This window comes from Gracilinanus agilis, chromosome 1 (genome assembly GCF_016433145.1).
Source record: "Gracilinanus agilis isolate LMUSP501 chromosome 1, AgileGrace, whole genome shotgun sequence".
NCBI lineage: Eukaryota > Metazoa > Chordata > Mammalia > Didelphimorphia > Didelphidae > Gracilinanus > Gracilinanus agilis.
In genome coordinates, this window is record NC_058130.1 from 402641668 (window position 1) to 402659496 (window position 17829).

Sequence of the window (17829 nt, forward strand, 5' to 3'; positions counted from 1 at the left end):
GTGTGTGTGTGTGTGTGTGTGTGTGTGTGTGTGTGTGTGTGTGCACTCATGGTGTTGGGAAAAGGGACAATGATAGTACCTAGAACAAGAATTGGGCTGGAGAGATGTTAGCACCTGGGGGAAGGGGTGAGGGGAGGGAATAAGCGTTTATACAGTGCCACTGTTTTAAATGCTTTACAAATACTCTCTCATATAATTCTTTGGTGGAGGGTCAGAGAACATTTGAGGAGAAGCTCCTTCTGCATTAATTGGCCTAGGAAAGGGGCAAGAGGAAACTGGGTATATGGGGAATCAGCCTTGGAAGATCATTTGGAGTACAAGGGGTCATTTTGGCACCCCTCTAACGGTGCCATGGTGGATACCTATTTGTGTGCACAGGATTCTTTGTCTTTGAATTCCTAGTTCCTAGCAGAGTACGCAGCATGTAGTAGGTGTTAATAAATGCTCCAAATGAATTGGAGAGAAGGTCTCTATCCTGAGTAGCAGGTGAGTTGCTAGAAAGTGGTAGAAGATGCCAATCAGATGCTTCTTCTACCCTTTCCCCCTATTTCTGATAAGAAATCTGCCCCAATCTAGGAGAGAAAGAGTTAAAGAGCTCTTTAACTTAAAAAACGTATTGAAATACCTTGCACATGAATCATTTCTCTCTGATGGTGTGCAGGGTAATATAGTGGAAACAGCCCTGGCCTCATTGTCAGATCTCTTTATTTGTTGGGTATAGTAGAGTGGGGATTCCTTTTGGCTGTGGACTAGGTTACTGCTAAGATCCCCCATTTTCAGATTTGTGATATGGGTTCCAGTCCCAGCTCTGTTGTTAAACTAGCTGTTTAATTTTGGGTAGGTCTTCACATAACTCTTCTAGGCCTCATCATTCTCATCTATAAAATGAGGGTGTTGGACCAGATGATCTCTAATCATTAAATGATCTCTAATCTAATCTAAGTTGGCCTTTCCAATTCTAGCCATCTATGAGTTCATTTATTTATTGATATTTTTTCTGAGTGACACTGTTTATTAATAGGATCATGTAATCTATTAATAAAGGATGGGTCTATCAAGCCTGCCTCTGCAAGGCCCTGTGAGGCCTAAAGTTCCCTTTTATCTTCTTTCTGGTTGGCCTGACAGTACAGCATCTGGACCTCTCCTGGCAGTCCTGAAGAATCTATAAGTTTATTGGGATAGTTTGTAAAATATTGGGATAGTTTATCTTCCACTTTCTTTGTCATTGCACAGTGTCTTTCATGCTTGGAATGGAATCCTTCCTTACCACTGATTTTTGTTATTTCTAGATCCTGACAGACTTAGGTCAAATCTTCCATCTTTCAAGAAGCCTTTGCCAGCTGTTAGTTCCCTCTTCAAATGTGTGTTTATATTGTATGTGTCCTATATTCACTTATCTGTGAATATACTGTAACCCTCCAGGAGAATGGAAGCTCTTTGAGGGAAGCAACTATTTCACTTTTGCATTTCCTCATCTATAAAATGAAGGGGATGGGGGGCATCTAGATGGCTCATTGGTTGAGAGCCAGGCCTAGAGAGAAGAGGTCTTGGGTTCAAATTTGGTCGAAGACATGTCTTAGTTATATAATCCTTGGTAAGTCACTTAACTCCATTGCTGCCACTCTTCTGCTTTGGAATTAATAAACATGATTGATTTTAAGACAGAAGGCAAGGGTTTAAAAGAAATGAAGGGGATGGATCAAACATCTTTTCAAGCTGTAAGTCTGTGATACTCTGATTTCCAGAGCCATACACCGTGTCTGGTACCTAGAAGGCATTAAAATTTTTTTTTAAATTCAATTTTATTTTCAGTTCTAAATTCTCTCTCCTATAAGAAATATATAGTCATGCAAAACAAATTCCTGCTATTGCCATGCCCAAAAGAAAAGAAGATCGGTTTCCAAATGCACAGAACTCATGCCTCTCTATCTGAAGGTGGGTAGCATGTTTCATCATGAGTCCTCTGGAATTATGGTTGGGCATTGTGATTAGAGTTCTTAAGTCTTTCAAAGTCGATTACCTTTACAATATTGTTGTGAGTGTTTAAATTGTTCTGGTTCTGCTCACTTCGTTGTTTATCAGTTCATGCTAGTCTTCCCAGGTTTCTCTGGGACTATTCCCAAGAAGGCAGTTTGTAAAATACTTTTTTGATTGATTGACATGCACCTACCTCCATGGAACAGCAAAGGACTGCATCTTCCTTCACATCCTGAGATTGTAACAACTGTGGGGGAAACAGAACAGAAGGTACTAGTCAGGAAAGCCACTTTCACATCCCTGCCCATTTGGACATAGTATTGAGGCACAATCCAGGCCCATCCCTAGAAAACCCAACTGGCTGATGATAAGCATCCAGTGTCAGGCCTGTAGCATCATTGATCTTAGTCTGCTTCCTAGGGAGCGGAGCCAGGGGCTCCCCCTCTCCTCTTCCTAAGAGCAACGTAAGGAGATTCAAACAAGTATAAACAATGTTCCTACATCAGGATACTACTATTTGAATGAGTGAAAAAGACTTCATGAAAGATGGTATCTTTTATTTCCCTATTCCTTTTCACTCTGAGATTTGATGAGCCTGTGGAAAGAGTCAGCACAGAATGACGGAAAGCATCGCTGAACCTGAAGTCAGGAAGCCCTGGGCTCAAATTCTGCCACAGATCTTCTGAGCTGTATCACATGGGTAAATTGCTTAACCTCTATAGACTTCAGAGGCTCCTTGAATGTAGAATGGAAGGGGCAAATTCAAAGACCTTTAAGATTCTTTTTAGATATAACCCTGGATGGTAAGGCGCTATTCTTATTCCTATTTTACAGAAGAGGAAACTTGGGAAGATAGAGGTTAAGTGACTTGCCCAGAGTCACTCCTATTCATCTGGAACGATTCTGAAGGACTTATGACAAAGAATGCTATCTACTTCCAGAGAAAGAACTGTGGGAGGTCAGATGCAGTTCAAAGCATATGATTTTTCACAGGTTATTTATGGTTTTATTTTGAGGTATTGGTTTATATGAATATTCTCTTACAAGAGTGACCAATAGGGACATATTTTTTATATGATCATACATGTATAACTCAGATCACGTTGCTTACCATTTTCAAGACAGAGAAGGAAAGGGGAGGGAGACAATATGGATCTTATAATTTCAGAAAACATATGTTTAAAATTGTTATTACATATAATTGGAAAATAAAATATTTTTGAAAAAAAAGGAAAAAAGAAAATGATCTCTTCAGGGTTATAACAATGATTTTAAAAAATACCCCTTATGGAAAAGAACGCTACCCACATTCAGAGGAAGAATTGCAGGAGTGGAAACACAGAAGAGGGGCAACTGCTTGAACACATGGGCTGATGCAGACATGATTGGGGATGCAGACTCGAAACTACCACACCAATGCAACTATCAACAATTTGGAAATAGGCCCTGAACAAGGACACATGTTACAACCAGTGAAAATACGCATCAGCCATGGCGGGGGATGTTGGGGGGTGAAGGGGAAAGTAAGAACATGAATTATGTAACCATGTTAACTTTTCTAAAAAATAAATATTAATAAATGTTTAAAAAATAAAAAAAATACCCTTACCTTCCATCTTAGAACCAAGTGTTGGTTCTAAGGCAGAGGAGTGCTAAGGGCTAGGCAATGGGGATTAAGTGACTTGCTCAGGGCCACACAGCTAGAAAGTATTTGAGGCCAGAATTGAACCTAGGACCTCCCATCTGTATGCCTGGCTCTAAATTCACTGAGCCATCTAGCTGTCCCCATAACAATGACTTCTTTTTTTTTTTTTTTTAAACCCTTACCTTCTGTCTTGTAGTCAATACTGTGTATTGGCTCCAAGGCAGAAGAGTGGTAAGGGTAGGCAATGGGGGTCAAGGGACTTGCCCAGGGTCTCATAGCTAGGAAGTGTCTGAGGCCAGATTTTAACCTAGGACTTCCCTTCTCTAGCCCTGGCTCTCAATCCACTGAGATACCCAACTGCCCACCATAACAATGACTTCTTAATTAGTAAAGGCTTTCTCTCAGGCCCCATCTTTCTTCATCTCTACTCAGTTTGCTCTTGTGATCACCCTTTTCTCCAGGACACTTGCTCATCCCTGGGTTTTCATGGCATTGCCCTCTCTTAGAACTCCTCCTACCTTTCTGAGCACCCTTGCCTGGTCTTTTTTATGTGATCATTATCTATGCTCTGCTCTTATGCATGGGGGAACCCCCAGTCTTCTACCTTGCACCCACTTCTCTAATCTTTCTTCTCTCCCAGAGATGACATCAGTTCCAATAGGTTCTGTTATCATTTCTCAGCAGAAATCCTACCTTCTTGAGCTTTAGCCCCACATCCCCAAATGCCTGCTGTACCTGTTTACCAGGAAGCTCACAGACATCTCAAACGCATCCTATTCAAAACAGAACTCACCTTCCCCCCTTACTTCAATCATTCAAGTGTGAAACCTAAAAGACCTTCCTGATGTTTTCTGCTCTCTTCCTCCCAAATACCCAATGAGCAACCGAGTCTTGTCGATTCTGCCTCCCCCATGTCTCCTACATCTGTCCTCCTCCCTGCTCACACACCAGCTCCCTGGTTTAGACCCCTACCACCTTTTGCTGACACAGTGACAGTAGCTTCCTAATTGGCATCTCTGCTCCCACCCTCTACTCTCTTTAATCAATCCTTCACACAGCTGTCAAAGTGAGATTCATTCTTCTTTTTTAAATCCTTACTTCTATCTTAGAATAAAAATAGAGTATTGGTTCCAAGGCAGAAGAGCAGTAAGGGGTAGATGACTGGGGTTAAGTGACTCATTCAGGTATCTGAGGCCAGATTCAGGCCCGGGACTTCCATTCTCCAAACTTAGCTGTCCCAGAGAGTCATTCCTTTAAAGCACAGGCTCAGTGTTTCCCTATTACCACCAAGACACAAATTCCTCTGATTGGCATTTAAAGCCCTCTAACGATCCAACTCCAACCATGGTACCGTAAAAAGGCTCTGGAGCCAGAGGACCTAGAATTCAAATTCTGCCTCTGTGACCACAGGCAAATCCCTTGGTCTCTCTGAGCCTCAGTTTCCTCACCTGTCAAATGAAGGGAGGGTTGGAACTGAATATTCTCGCGGGTTCTTCCCAGCGCTCTAAACCTATCTTTTTAGGCTGATTTCAGTTCATTCTGAGTCCAAACTCTATTTCAGCCAAATTAGCTTATTTGGTATTCTCCATCTAGTTGCAGCAATATCCAAAATCCAAAGGTGGATAGAGTATCAGGTTTGAAGCCAAGAAGGCTGGAATTAAAAGCTGTCCTCAGACGTTTATTACCTACATGACCTTGGGCAAGTCACGTCACTGTTTGCCTCAGTTTCCTCATCTGTAAAAATGAGCTGAAGAAGAAATTGGGAAACCACTCTAGTATCTTTGCCGAGAAAACCCCAAATGGGATCATGAAGAGTAGGACGTGATGAAAAATGATTAAACAACAACATGACATGAATGTTCTCCCTCTTCCCCTGGACCCCTTTAAAGACTCAGCTCAAGTGCTACATCTTACCAGACTTCTCTGATATTCTCAGTTGTGGCTACTCCCAGCTTCTGAATTTATTTTGTATCTATTTAAAAATGTATTTATATGCACGTATTCCATTTCTCCTGATAGAATGTAAGCTCTTTGAAGACAGGAACTGTTTCACGTTTGACTGTCTCTGGCACCTTGCTGGGGGTATGAAACCTTTTAGTTGTTTTTTAATTAGTTGTGTCTGACTCTTCTTAACACTTTTGGGGATTTTCACTTCATGCCATTTCTTTTTTTTTTTTAGTCTTTATCCTTTGTCATAGAATTGATACTAAGAATCAGCTCCAAGGCAGAAGAATGGTAAGGACTAGACAACAGAAGGAAAGTGACTTGCCCAGGGTCATAGAACTAGGAAGTGTCTGAGGGCACATTTGAACCCAGAGCCTGGTGCTCTATCCGTTGTGTTACCTAGTTCAGCTGTTTCAGTCATGTCAGAGTCTTTGTGATCCCATTTAGCATTCTCTTGGTGCAAATACTAGAGAGGTTTGCCATTCCTTCTCCAGCTCATTTTACAGATGAGGAAACTGAGCCCAACAGGATTAAGTGACTTGCCCAGGGTGACATAGCTACTGAGTGTCTGAGGCTAGGTTTGAGTTCAGGTCTTTATAACTCTAGGCCTGGCACTCTATCGGCCGTATCACCTAGGTTTTGGTACATAGTAGTCACATAATAAATGCTTGTTAAATTGAATTGAATCATGATCACTAGTTTTCTTCAATGTTTTGCTTAAAAGTATCTCCTAATGAGTTTTTCTCAACCTTTCTAATTGTTTATGATTCCTCCCCAATGACTTAAAAAAACTGAAACAAAATAAAAAAAAAAACAAAACCCTTATCTTCCATCTTAGAATCAATACTGTGTATTCTAAGCCAGAAGAGTGGTAGGGTAACTGGGGTTAAGTGACTTGCCCAGGGTCACACAGCTAGGAAGTGTCTGAGGTCACATTTGAACCTAGGACCTCCCATGTCTGGGCCTGGCTCTCAATCCACTGAGCCACTGAACTGCAGCCCCCCTACCCACCCCACCCAGTTACTTTTTGTTTTTTTTTTTTTGTTTGTTTTTTACATTTTTAAACCCTTAACTTCTGTGTATTGGCTCCTAGGTGGAAGAGTGGTAAGGGTGGGCAATGGGGGTCAAGTGACTTGCCCAGGGTCACACAGCTGGGAAGTGTCTGAGGCCGGATTTGAACCTAGGACCTCCCGTCTCTAGGCCTGACTCTCAATCCACGGAGCTACCCAGCTGCCCCCCATCCAGTTACTTTTTATATACACCAATGAAACAACAGATTTAGGTTTCTCCCATCCCCAAGAAAAAGCAACAAACTTTGAACTGACCCACTGTTTACCTCTTTGTTTTTTCTCACAAGAGATTTTGTAGACTCTCTGAGGGAGTTTTTTTCTGGTCTGTTTTTTAAATTTTGTCTTCTTATTCCTAGCAACTAGCACAGCACCTGACACACAGTAGGTGCTTAAAAATGATTGATGAATTAAACACGAGAGAAACTCAGTGATTTATCTGATGGGACTGTGGTCCTAAGGAGGAGTTCTGTGACTTCATAGCAAGAATTCCCTGCCTAAGTGATAGTTGTGATTAGCTATAATCACAGTGTGAGGATGGAAGTTGCTTAACACAAGACCTCAAACCCCTGACCCCCCACATAGGGCTCGGGCTCCTTGAAACACTCCTCATATATTACATACTCTTCAGTCCTTTGTTCAGACATATGTAATTAGGCTAAGAGAAACAAAGATTTAGATAGCGATAATACAAAATAGCACAGGGATTAAAATCAGAAGACTGGCTTCAAATCCTGGCTTTAGCCACTTTACTACCTGGGGGACCCTGAGCAAGGCCCTCTGAACTTTAGTTTCCCAATCTGTCAGGGAAAAGGTTTGGACTAGATCAGCGCTGTGCTTCTTCCCCCGTTCTTGAATCCTGGGGAGCCTTCAGCTTAGGCTTGCTCCCTACTCTGGAAGCCTGAATGTGGGATTCTGGAAACTTAGAAGAGACCTGAAATCTGATTTAAAGAACCCTGGTTTATAACACGGCAGAGTTTATAGGCTGTGATCTGGCCAATGAAGATCCCTAGAGGAGATGAAATCAGCTCAGATGCTTCCAGGTTTGTGACCAGGTACAGAAGCGCAGGCAAGTCACAAATGCCCCAGCCTCTCCTTGGTCCCATTGACAAAATGGATTTTCCATGCTACCAACTCTTGGACCCTTGGAGAAGAGTCTATATCTTTTTCACACATCATCTCAACTGATCTAATGGTGGTCAAGCTGAAAAATGAAAGGCCAGTGACCACACACCAATGTAAATGTCCTCCTTTCCCAAGTCCACCATGGCACCACATTAGCACAGTCTATGGCACAGTGGAAAGAGCCAATTTACCATGAACTGAGGAGACCTAGGTTTGATTGCTGGTCCTGGGACTGGAGGCAGCACAGTACTGGGAAAAGAATACTGGACTCGGAGTCCATAGAGAAGTGCCTTTCACACTTATGAGCTCTCTGATCCCAGACTTAATATCTCTTCATCTGTAAAATGGGAAAAATAAAGACTTATAAGACCTACCTCACAGGGTTGTTGTGAAGGCTCAATAAGAAAATAAAGTGCTTGGCAAACCTTAAAGGGCTATATAAATGTTAACTATTCCTATTATTCCTGTAACCTTGGGCAGGTTATGACTTGTAGAATATGAACTCTTAGAGGAAAGGAATTCTCTCTCCTCCCCCTCTCCTTTCTTTCTCCTGTTTTTCTTTCTCTTTCCCTTCTTCCTTTCTCTCTCCTTTCCTCCCTTCTCTCTCTTTCCCCTTTCCTCTCCTTATTTCCCACCCCCCACTATCCATATTGCCCATAAAAAAATCTTGTACATAGGAGATGCTTAGTAAATGTTGCTTCTCTTTTCCACATTTTGCTTCCCTCTAGACAATAAGACCTTGTTTTATGAGACTTCAATACGCGCAAATTCAGGTATATGCTATTGGTGATTAAAAAAATAAAGGCAGAAAAATATGTAAAATAAAAAATTTGAATTACACACTAAATCCACACCATCTTCCCAAGTGGCATAAAGTCTTGCATTAGTTTCCCCATTCATGCTTATTCTTACTCAGAGAAGCATCAGTCTGAACCATTACGTTATTTCACATCAAACATTAACTCTTGCTTCAGTTTTTGTCCAGTGTTCTCACTTGTAATGAGTTGTGTCCCCATCAGAGCAGGGCTTCTCTTTGTTTCATTAATGCTATTTACTTATTAATAATGGCCTCAGACTACAAGAGTAGTGATGCTGATAGCTCAGATAAGTCTAAAAACATGAAGTGCCTAGGCACGTTTGTATAAGAAATACTGTAATGAGTATTTAATAAGGGGGCTCACCATTATGCTAGATTTTCAATTTATGCTAGGAGTCTTGGAATATATTGATGTTGTAAAATGAGGGAAAAGCAGGTTTTAAGGACCTTCCTGGCTCTAGTATTCTGTGATGCACCATTCACCATCAGATGCAATAAAATAAAAAAGTTTTGCCAGAATGGTTTTCCTTTGTTTCACAGGCAGCTTTTAGAAGTACTTCCTATGGGCTGCAGGAGCTTAAGCAGGAAGTCAGCTGTGGCCTTAGACCACTCCCCACATAGGCTCCCAATGCCAGTGCCAGACCTTTGTGACCAGTTGAACCACTCGAAGACAGCACAAGAAGAAATGAAGCTTAAGTTACGGCAAGAGGGAACTTAATAGAGTCAAGGAGGAACTTCTAGTCTAGGCTTTAGTTTAGATGGGTCAGAGGAAGATGCTCCTGAGCCAGTCTGCTTGGGAGACTTGAAGTGGCCTCATAATTCTTAAGGATGAAAGCCCCCCTCAATCTCCAGGTTGTTGTTCAGTAGTTTTTCAGCTACATCCAATGCTTCATGGCCCCATTTGGGGTTTTCTTGGTAAAGATGCTGGAAAGTTGCCATTTCTTTCTCTAGTTCATTAAAGATGAGGAAACTGAGGCCACCAGGTTTAAGAGGCTTGCCCAGGGTCATACAGCTGGTAAGTGTCAGAGGCCACATTTTAACTCAGGAAATGGGTCCTTTTGACTCTAGGCCTGGTCATCTATCTGCTGTATCACGTGGCAGGCTCCAGGTATTTTCAGTCAACAGAGCTTTGTGCCTTGATGGACATTAGATTATGAGCTCCTTGAGGGCAGGGACTGTCTTTGGTCTCTTTTTGTATCCCCAGTGCCTAGCATAATACCTGGTACATAGTAGGCATTTAATAAATGTTTATTGACTGATTGACTGATAGGCTAGTCTCACTGGACTTTATTCCCCTTTTGCTGGGTTTTCTTTCCTTCTGTTCAATGGTGAATAGAAGGTGGGAGGATTAACTCTGAGATTGGCCAGGAATTTCTGGATGGAGATTATAGAACCTTCTAGGTTGAATAAACCTCTAAGGTAGAGGGTAGCATGAGGAACTGATTTGCTGAAGGATCACACAGTTCTGAGCTAGAAGGGACCTTAGAGATCATCTACTCCAAGGATCCTTAAATTGGAGTCCATGAATGTAAAAGATATTTTGATTAATGAATTTCAATATGGCTTCCCTTGTAATCTTACATAAGTTATTTTATGCATATAAAACATTATTTTCAGAAGGGTTCCAGGGCTTAGAGTAATTATAAACTGCACAGTTCCATAGACTTCATCCATAAACTAGAGGGCTCTATGACACAGAGAGCTAAGAATCCAAGCCCCTTGTTTTGCAGATGAAGAGAATAAGAGCCCAGAAAGGGGTGGTAAATTGCCTACAGTGATATGCCTCATTAAGACCAGAATCCATACCTGCAGATCCAGTTTTTTTCCTCCTATCTAGTGACACCAAATGCTGGCACTTCCTTGCTTAGGGCTAGCCTTCGACAAAATCGTACAGGGGGCAAAGTTAGTTTTTGCTGTTTTGTGAGCCTTTGAGTGCCTCTTACCTCAGTGTTAAATGGCCTCCCCTAGATTCCCATCTGGCCCTGGTCTCCCTGGACGTGCTCATCGCTCCCTTTTCCTTTCCATCCTTTCCTCTCTTCCCTGGCTAACCCTAACCCTCTCCTCAAGTGCCTTATTCTAATACCTACACCAAGGGCCACTCTGCAGGGTTCCTTTCAAAAAGGATGGCAAGTCAACTAAGTATCCTGGGACTATGAAAATGGGACCTGTCTTCTACTGGTATATTTTCCTGGGGACAAATACTTAATGTAAGCGAGTGGCTCAAAAGGTAGATGGCATTGGGGTAGGCTGGCAGAAAGAATAGATTTTTTTTTTCCACACCATACAAGCAGTTAGTAAGTCTTTATGGATGGTAGGACAGCCCCCGTCCATTGCCATTGTGGTGAGGAACAAGCTGACTGCAAAAGTTGTGGAGGAATGGAAAAGGGTTGCAGTGAACAGATAGGTGTCAGCCTGTAATGACCCATAATGACAATGATGACCAAGTGAAATGTATTTCTTGGATGGGAATCCAAGGCAATTCTACCAGGCCAATAATGTTTGCTAGGAAGCTAGTGCATTCCAGTCCTATTGTCTGTCCTGGAGACTTGTTGTGGGCACGCCTATCATATCCTCCCTGGAGGAGGAGAAAGAGAGGCCGAGAGACTCCAAACTTAAGGCTTCTGGAGGTTAAAAGGCAACCAGGGGAAAAATAGACATACTGCTTTGGGGCTGGGGTGAGGTGGAATATTGTGGAATCCCTTTTTCTTCTGATGGTCTGACTGGCCCAGAACCAAGTTCCAAAGGTAATTATTTTTGTCTCTATGACAGTCACAAGGCAATATTTGCCCAAGAGCTCACCAGCCGCTGCCTTCAGGACAAGGATGAAGCCCAGATGGGCCCACTTCATTTTGTGCGACGTCATAAACAAGCTTGGCAGATTGTGAGGGTACATTACTTTTAGGACCTTGGGGAGATTGAAGCTTCATAGCTTGGGTAGAAGCCACTAAGGTGAAGGCTGGACTGAGGAGATGGACAGATTCTAACCATATCATAGGATGGCATATCTCTCTGTTGATATGCTGAGAGTTGGGGGTGAATTTGTACCTTCCTGGACAGGAGATATCATCTTTTAAATCCCTGGATAAAGAGAAGTCATAACACATACATGGAATTTTCTATAGAAAAGCTGATGATTTACATGGATTTATTTTGTGTCCTGCAACTTTGCTAAAATTATTCTTTCAACTAGTTCTTTAGTTGATTCTCTAAGAATGTCCAAGTATACCACCATATCGTCTGCAAAGAGTGATAGATTAGTTTCCTCATTGTCTACTTTGATTCCTTCAAATTCTTTTTCTTCTCTTATTGCTACAGTGGGCATTTCTAGTACAATATTAAATAATAGTGGTGATAATGGACATCCTTGGAGCCATACCAGGTAGATCTCAGACTGCTAACTCTAGCTCTAACACCGACTTGCTGTCTTGGTTTGTGACCCTGGGCACATCACCTCTCTGGGTTTTAGTTGCCTCATTTATAAAATTAATATAATAAAGCTTATCCTTCTTACCTCCCAGAATTATTGGGAAGAATGAATGAGATCATGGCTGGGAAACAGCTTTGAAAAGTACAAAGTATAACACAAATGCAACATGTCATTATTGTTATTAAATATATCTTTACAAAGATATATCTTTATAATTAAATGTGTCATGTCGGTAGGCCACACTTTGCAAGTACCATCTCATTTATCCTCGTACCACCCTTTTGGGGATAGAGAAAGGGTAGAGGGGTTATTATCACTATTAGAGATGGAGCTGAAGAAATCATGGCACACGGAGGTTAGGTGATACACAGGTGATATGCCCCAGGTCACGTAGCCTATTAGGATAAGATTAACATACAGAACTCGAGCTTTCCAATTCAGTATATTACCTCGCTTTCATTTAGTTAAGCAACATTTGGCATATGCCTATGCTCTTGGGTTTTGCATCTAGTCAGCAGTTTGTCTGAGGTGGAGATCCGATGGGGCTTTTCCAGAAATGAGCATAAGCATGGCTTATAAAAAATATGCATAGCCCTAGGAGGCAAATTAAGTACCCAGGGACTATGCTGAAATCTAGGGTTCTCTCATCATGTGAACAGCGGCCCAGGTTAGCATAAGTCCACTGGTTAGGCTTTCTTCATGTGACAATAGCTAAGAGTAACAGAGATTAAACAAATGTTCTATTTATTTATATTTTTGTTTTTTACAAGATTTTGTTTTAAAGTCTTATTCGAATGGAACAATGCCCTTTACTTTCCATGTATGTTTTGTTTACCCTTAATTAGTAACCTTATGGCTTATATATAAACCATTACGTCGGTAATATAAAGCAAACCTCTAAGTACAAATTCGATATCCTTCTCACTACTTAACTGTTTATAGAAACATTAGATTCGGCATCTTCTTAAATCTTTTTCATTTACCTATTGGCTGTCACAGGCTATTTTTGTGGCCCCATATGTTTTCTTCAAATATCACTAGATCTTTCCTCTTATTATTCTTTTACCACTTATTCTCTATTCCCCAGGAAAGATCACTTTTAATTTCTTCCAGTTTGGACCATTATCACCCTTAAACTCCCTCGCTTCACCCCTAACATTTTTTCTTCTTTTAACAGGGAGGGAAGATTATTTTTACATCATTTTAAAACTATTAACTATAAAGAACAGATTTTAGCCAAACTCATGTAATGAATCCGTCACACTAGGACAAAGAGCCGAATACTTTTCTTGAGACTCAGGCTTTGTGTGGGTATCATAGAACCTAGTAAAATCTAGAGGTCAGAAAACTGGATATACTCTGCCTTTGAAAGCTCTGACATCAGCGACATTCTGAACTGAGAGGCCAATCAGCTTCTCAGAGATTCCAAGGACCCTATCATAGAGGATATTTTCTTTTGCCCATGTTTGCCTGACACATCTATAGTAAACTAAATGCTTGTCTTTCTAAGGCAAGCGTCACTATATCAGAAGGCTCCTTCTCCATGGGTGGAGCTAGTGAAAGGTAGCCAGCAGGCTGAACCAACAGAGATCTTCCTTAAAATTAGTCAGTCAATGAACATACACTAACTTTTGTGCCGGTGACCGGTGCATAGTAGCTAACCACAATATTTGCTTCTCAGATCCCACCTCCCTCACTAAACTATTTGGGATAGGTCAAACGAGAGCTGGAGGCTTCCATGGCCTTGCTCGGACCATGAATGGCCCATGTCTCTCCAACTTCTTACACCAATCTCCTCCCTAATTATGTAGCTATCACTAAGTCCCAACTCCCCTAAATTATACTTATGTTAAACATGGATTAAATATTGTCTACCTTTGTCCTGGTGAATGCTTTTATTTTGCTGTCTGGACATCATTTACGTCTTTATGTACATCTGTGTAAATAGTTTCCCAATTTAATCTCCTTGGGAACAGGGACCATCTATCTATACACAAGGCTCAGCACAGTGGCATATGCAATTGTGTGCTTAATGAAGTCTTTTGGGCAATGATAAGAATTGAAGAACAATTTCTTCTTGAATCTGCATTTCAGATCAAAGTATAGACCTTGTCATTTGGCCCATGAACTATCTAATTGAGGCAGCACCACTTAAATTGGCAGAACCATATCTTAACAATAGAGAAAGAATTCAAGAGGGAATAATAAGCATCTTGAATGCTGAGCTTGCAACCCTAAGGTAGCCTAATAGCTAGAGTGGATAGAACACTAATAGAACTAATCAAGAGTTCTGGGTTCTGTTCTGTAGTCCTGGTTTTGCTGTTGTGATCTTGGTGGAGTCACTTCCCTTTTTGTGACTCAGTTTCTGCATTTGTAAAATGAGGATGTTAGAAGAGATGATGTGTAAAGCCCCTTCTGCCTTGAAAATTCTAAATGTTAACACTGATGAGAGCAAATATTTGATGGGTAAATGTTTTCTTCCATTGAGAGATTCAGAGAAAGAAATTTTATATCTAGCTCAGTTCAGATATCTGTAGACACTTGGGCCAGGGAACTGGGATGCCACATTTGGGATCTTCCCATGCTTGCTAAGCTTCATGTAAATGAAACCAAAAAGAGATCTGATCTGGTCAGAAACAAGCTTCAGGTCACTGTGGTTTACCTGAAATAACACTGAGTTAAGAGTCTGGATTTGTAATGAGAAGACCTTGGTTAGAATATCAGTTCTCACTTATTACTTGTGGAATCCTGGAGCAGCCTTTTCTTGTCTCTAGGCCTCAGTTTGGGATCCAGTATGGATCTGGAATATGGACTATGAGGAAGCCAGGTGGTATACAGTAAATAACATGCTGGGCCTGTGTCAGGAAGACCAGATTTCAAATCTGGTTTCAGACATAGCAAGTGCTCTATGACTCCTAGCAAGTTACTGAACCTCCCTTTGCCTCAGTTTCATCAACTGTAAAATAGGGATTATATTGCTTAGCACACAGTAGGTGCTACATAAATGCTGATTCTCTCTCTCCACTCCCCCTGCCAGGTGTTGACTGAGAGGGCTGAAGGTATCTGCAAATATTATGTCATTTTACAGAAGGGGAAAACTGAGGTATAGAAGGATAAAGTCATTTGCCCAGATAGTGTCAGAAGACCAAATCCAACCTTTGGCAATCACTCATTTATAAAGCACCTGTTTTGTGTCAGGTACCCTGCAAGCTGCTGGGAATACAAATCTGTATTTCTTCTCTCAAAGAGCTTTTGTGGCATTTATAAGCCATTATGGATTGCAATGATGAGAGGCTGCTAGGTGTTGAGGGGTTTGTGTTCGGAGTTAAGAAGTGGGTCAGACATTTAGCAGCAGTATGGCTTTGAGTAAACCTCTTGGACTCAGTTTCCTCAGCTGTAAAATGGGATAACAATAAGAGCTATTTTTAAAACCCTTACCGTCTGCCTTAGAATCAATACTATGAGTTGGTTCCAAGGCAGAAGAGAGGTAAGGGCTAGGCAATGGGGGTGAAGTGACTTGCCCACACAGCTAGGAAGTGTCTGAGGGCAGATTTGAACCTAGGTCCTCCTGTCCCTAAGCCTGGCTCTCAACCCACTGAGCCACTTAGCTGTCCCCAATAACACCTATTTCAAAGTGAAGTTGCAAGGTTCTGAAGAGATAATGTATTCAAAGTGCTTTGCAAACCCTTAAGGTGCTATAAATAAAAGCTGGGGTTTAGGACTTGCAGTATGACTTCATTGGTATTAGGATCTTCAAGGGAAGAAGTCTAGGCAATTTACAGTCTTAGAGAGGTGCCGGATGGCCTGTGAGCCCGGAGACTTGCTCAGGGTCCCAGAATCCCGTGTGACAGATGTTCACGGAACCCCAAGTCTGCCTGACTCTCTCTACAGCCCTCCAAAGCCCTCTGAGCTCTGATGATTCCGATTATAATAAAGGAGATCTTAAAAAATGAAAGACTTCAACTGCCAAAGGGAAGAATCTCTCAATTGGAACATTTGGGGACTTTTGGTAGGCAGTGGGGTGGGGGGAGAGTAGCACGCTGGCTGACCTTTAGCAGCTTGCCTCAGAGCCTCAGGGCCCCCCCCCTTCACCTATAAAATGGGGATAATAACACCTGACCTCCCTAACTGACTGGAGTGTTATGAGGATCAAGTGAGATAACAGATCCTAAAGCTTGGGAACAGTCAAGTTCAGGATTTGTGTAAGGGATTGCCACGGAAGGGGCTCCCACCACTTTGCCCTTTGGCCCTGCTCCCAGGGGAGGGGCAGCCAACCTGCAAATAATCAGGGCTCCTGAGGGGGGCCCGCTGGGAGAAGGAGATGTTATTACAGGAACTCAGGCGCAAGAAAGCCTCCTTCTCTGGGGCTGCTGGAGCCTCCCCTCCGGGGCCAGCAGTCAGAAGAAAAACATATGTAAATGGAGTTAATTTGTAAAGTTTCTCCCCCCAGAGAGTGCCAGGCTTAACTTCCCCTCCTGGGCATTTGCTGTAGCAAAGGGCTTTGCCGTTAGTTACTTGGCCATCACCCTCCCACAACTCCCCTTCCCAGGGGACAGTTTAGTTCCACCCTGTCCAGGGGGGAAGAATGCGGGCTGGCTCCTGGCCAGCGCCTGTCTGGGCTGGGCTGGGCTGGGCGGCCGGGAGGGAGGACCTATCCAACTCCCCCTCGCAGGAGCCTGGCTCTCGGCAAAGCCAGCCCTCCTTCCCGGGAGCTGGGTAAGCTAACACTCCCCGCGCCGCCTCAGCAGCCGCTGCCGCCACGCCGGAGCGCGGCCCGAGGGTGTGGGGGAGGCGGGCAGGCTGGGCATCTGGGAGCCACTCATCTGCCAGTAACCCCTGGCCCCCCTCTCCCTCCCGCCCACCCAAGGCCTGGACTTGAACCTGCCAGAAGCGGGGGTGTGATAAGAGTCACCACGCGGGAGCGAGCTGCTTGCACCGGCATTTTCCGCCCTCTAAAGCAAACAATCAAACAGGAAATTAATGGAGAAACCCACATCGATGCAAGGTTCAGGTTGTGATTTTCACAGCCCCGGAGCCAGGAAATTCAAAGTTTTAGTCCCCATAGCAACCTGAATGTAATATCACTGACTCTTGAGGCTGGAAAGGGACTTGGAGAGGTCAAAGAGGCCAGTCCCCAGGCTCCGGACAAAAGAGGGCATCGAAAATGCCCTGCCCCGACGCCCCTCCTCCCTTGGTGTTGGGTAATGGATAGGGCCTGTTTCAGATATCCGGGAAGTGAGAGGCTTTCTGGCTGGGGGGTGAGAAGACCTGGGGAGTGAAGCAGAATTGGGGGGTCTAGTGTGGCCAGACGGGTGACCTCACTTCACCTGTGAAATAGGGATAATAAATGAGGTATCTGGAGTCAGGAAAAGCCAAGTTCAAATCCTATGTCAGAGACCAGCTCTAAGCCCATTGCTTATCCTCTGCTTACTTCCATTTTCCCATTTGCTAAATGGGGATGATCACATCTTTGTAAAGAACTTCACAAACCTTGAAGCACATGTAAATGCCAATTACTGTTATTCTTCTCAACAGCAGAGATGCTGTAAGGCTTCGAGGAGAAAATGAATGTGAAAGCGCTTTGCAAACTTATTATAAAGCCATATAAAAATAGGAAGAATGATTATTAAGCCATCCTTTAAAACATGAACCCGTGCCCTCGTTTGGCCCATCACGCTGTGACTTCACAGTGCAAAGAGTACTGGACAAATTCTACCTGTCCAAATTCTGTCCATCTCAAGACCTACATCCACTTCTGATTACTTAATGAATCCTTTTCTACTGGCTTCAACCCACTGAGGAAAGAAAATTTTCACAAGGAAGCCAT

General features: G+C 42.7%; 1 protein-coding gene across 2 annotated transcripts in view; it reads right to left on the reverse strand.

Annotated features, from left to right (window-relative positions):
* The window catches only part of CTIF (cap binding complex dependent translation initiation factor), a 363068-nt gene that overhangs the window by 5491 nt on the left and 339748 nt on the right, over window positions 1-17829 (reverse strand). For both annotated transcript variants that reach the window (XM_044664825.1, XM_044664818.1), the window contains exon 9: window positions 2171-2224. In XM_044664825.1, the coding sequence (XP_044520760.1) occupies window positions 2171-2224 (54 nt within the window). The remainder of the gene's footprint in view (window positions 1-2170; window positions 2225-17829) is intronic.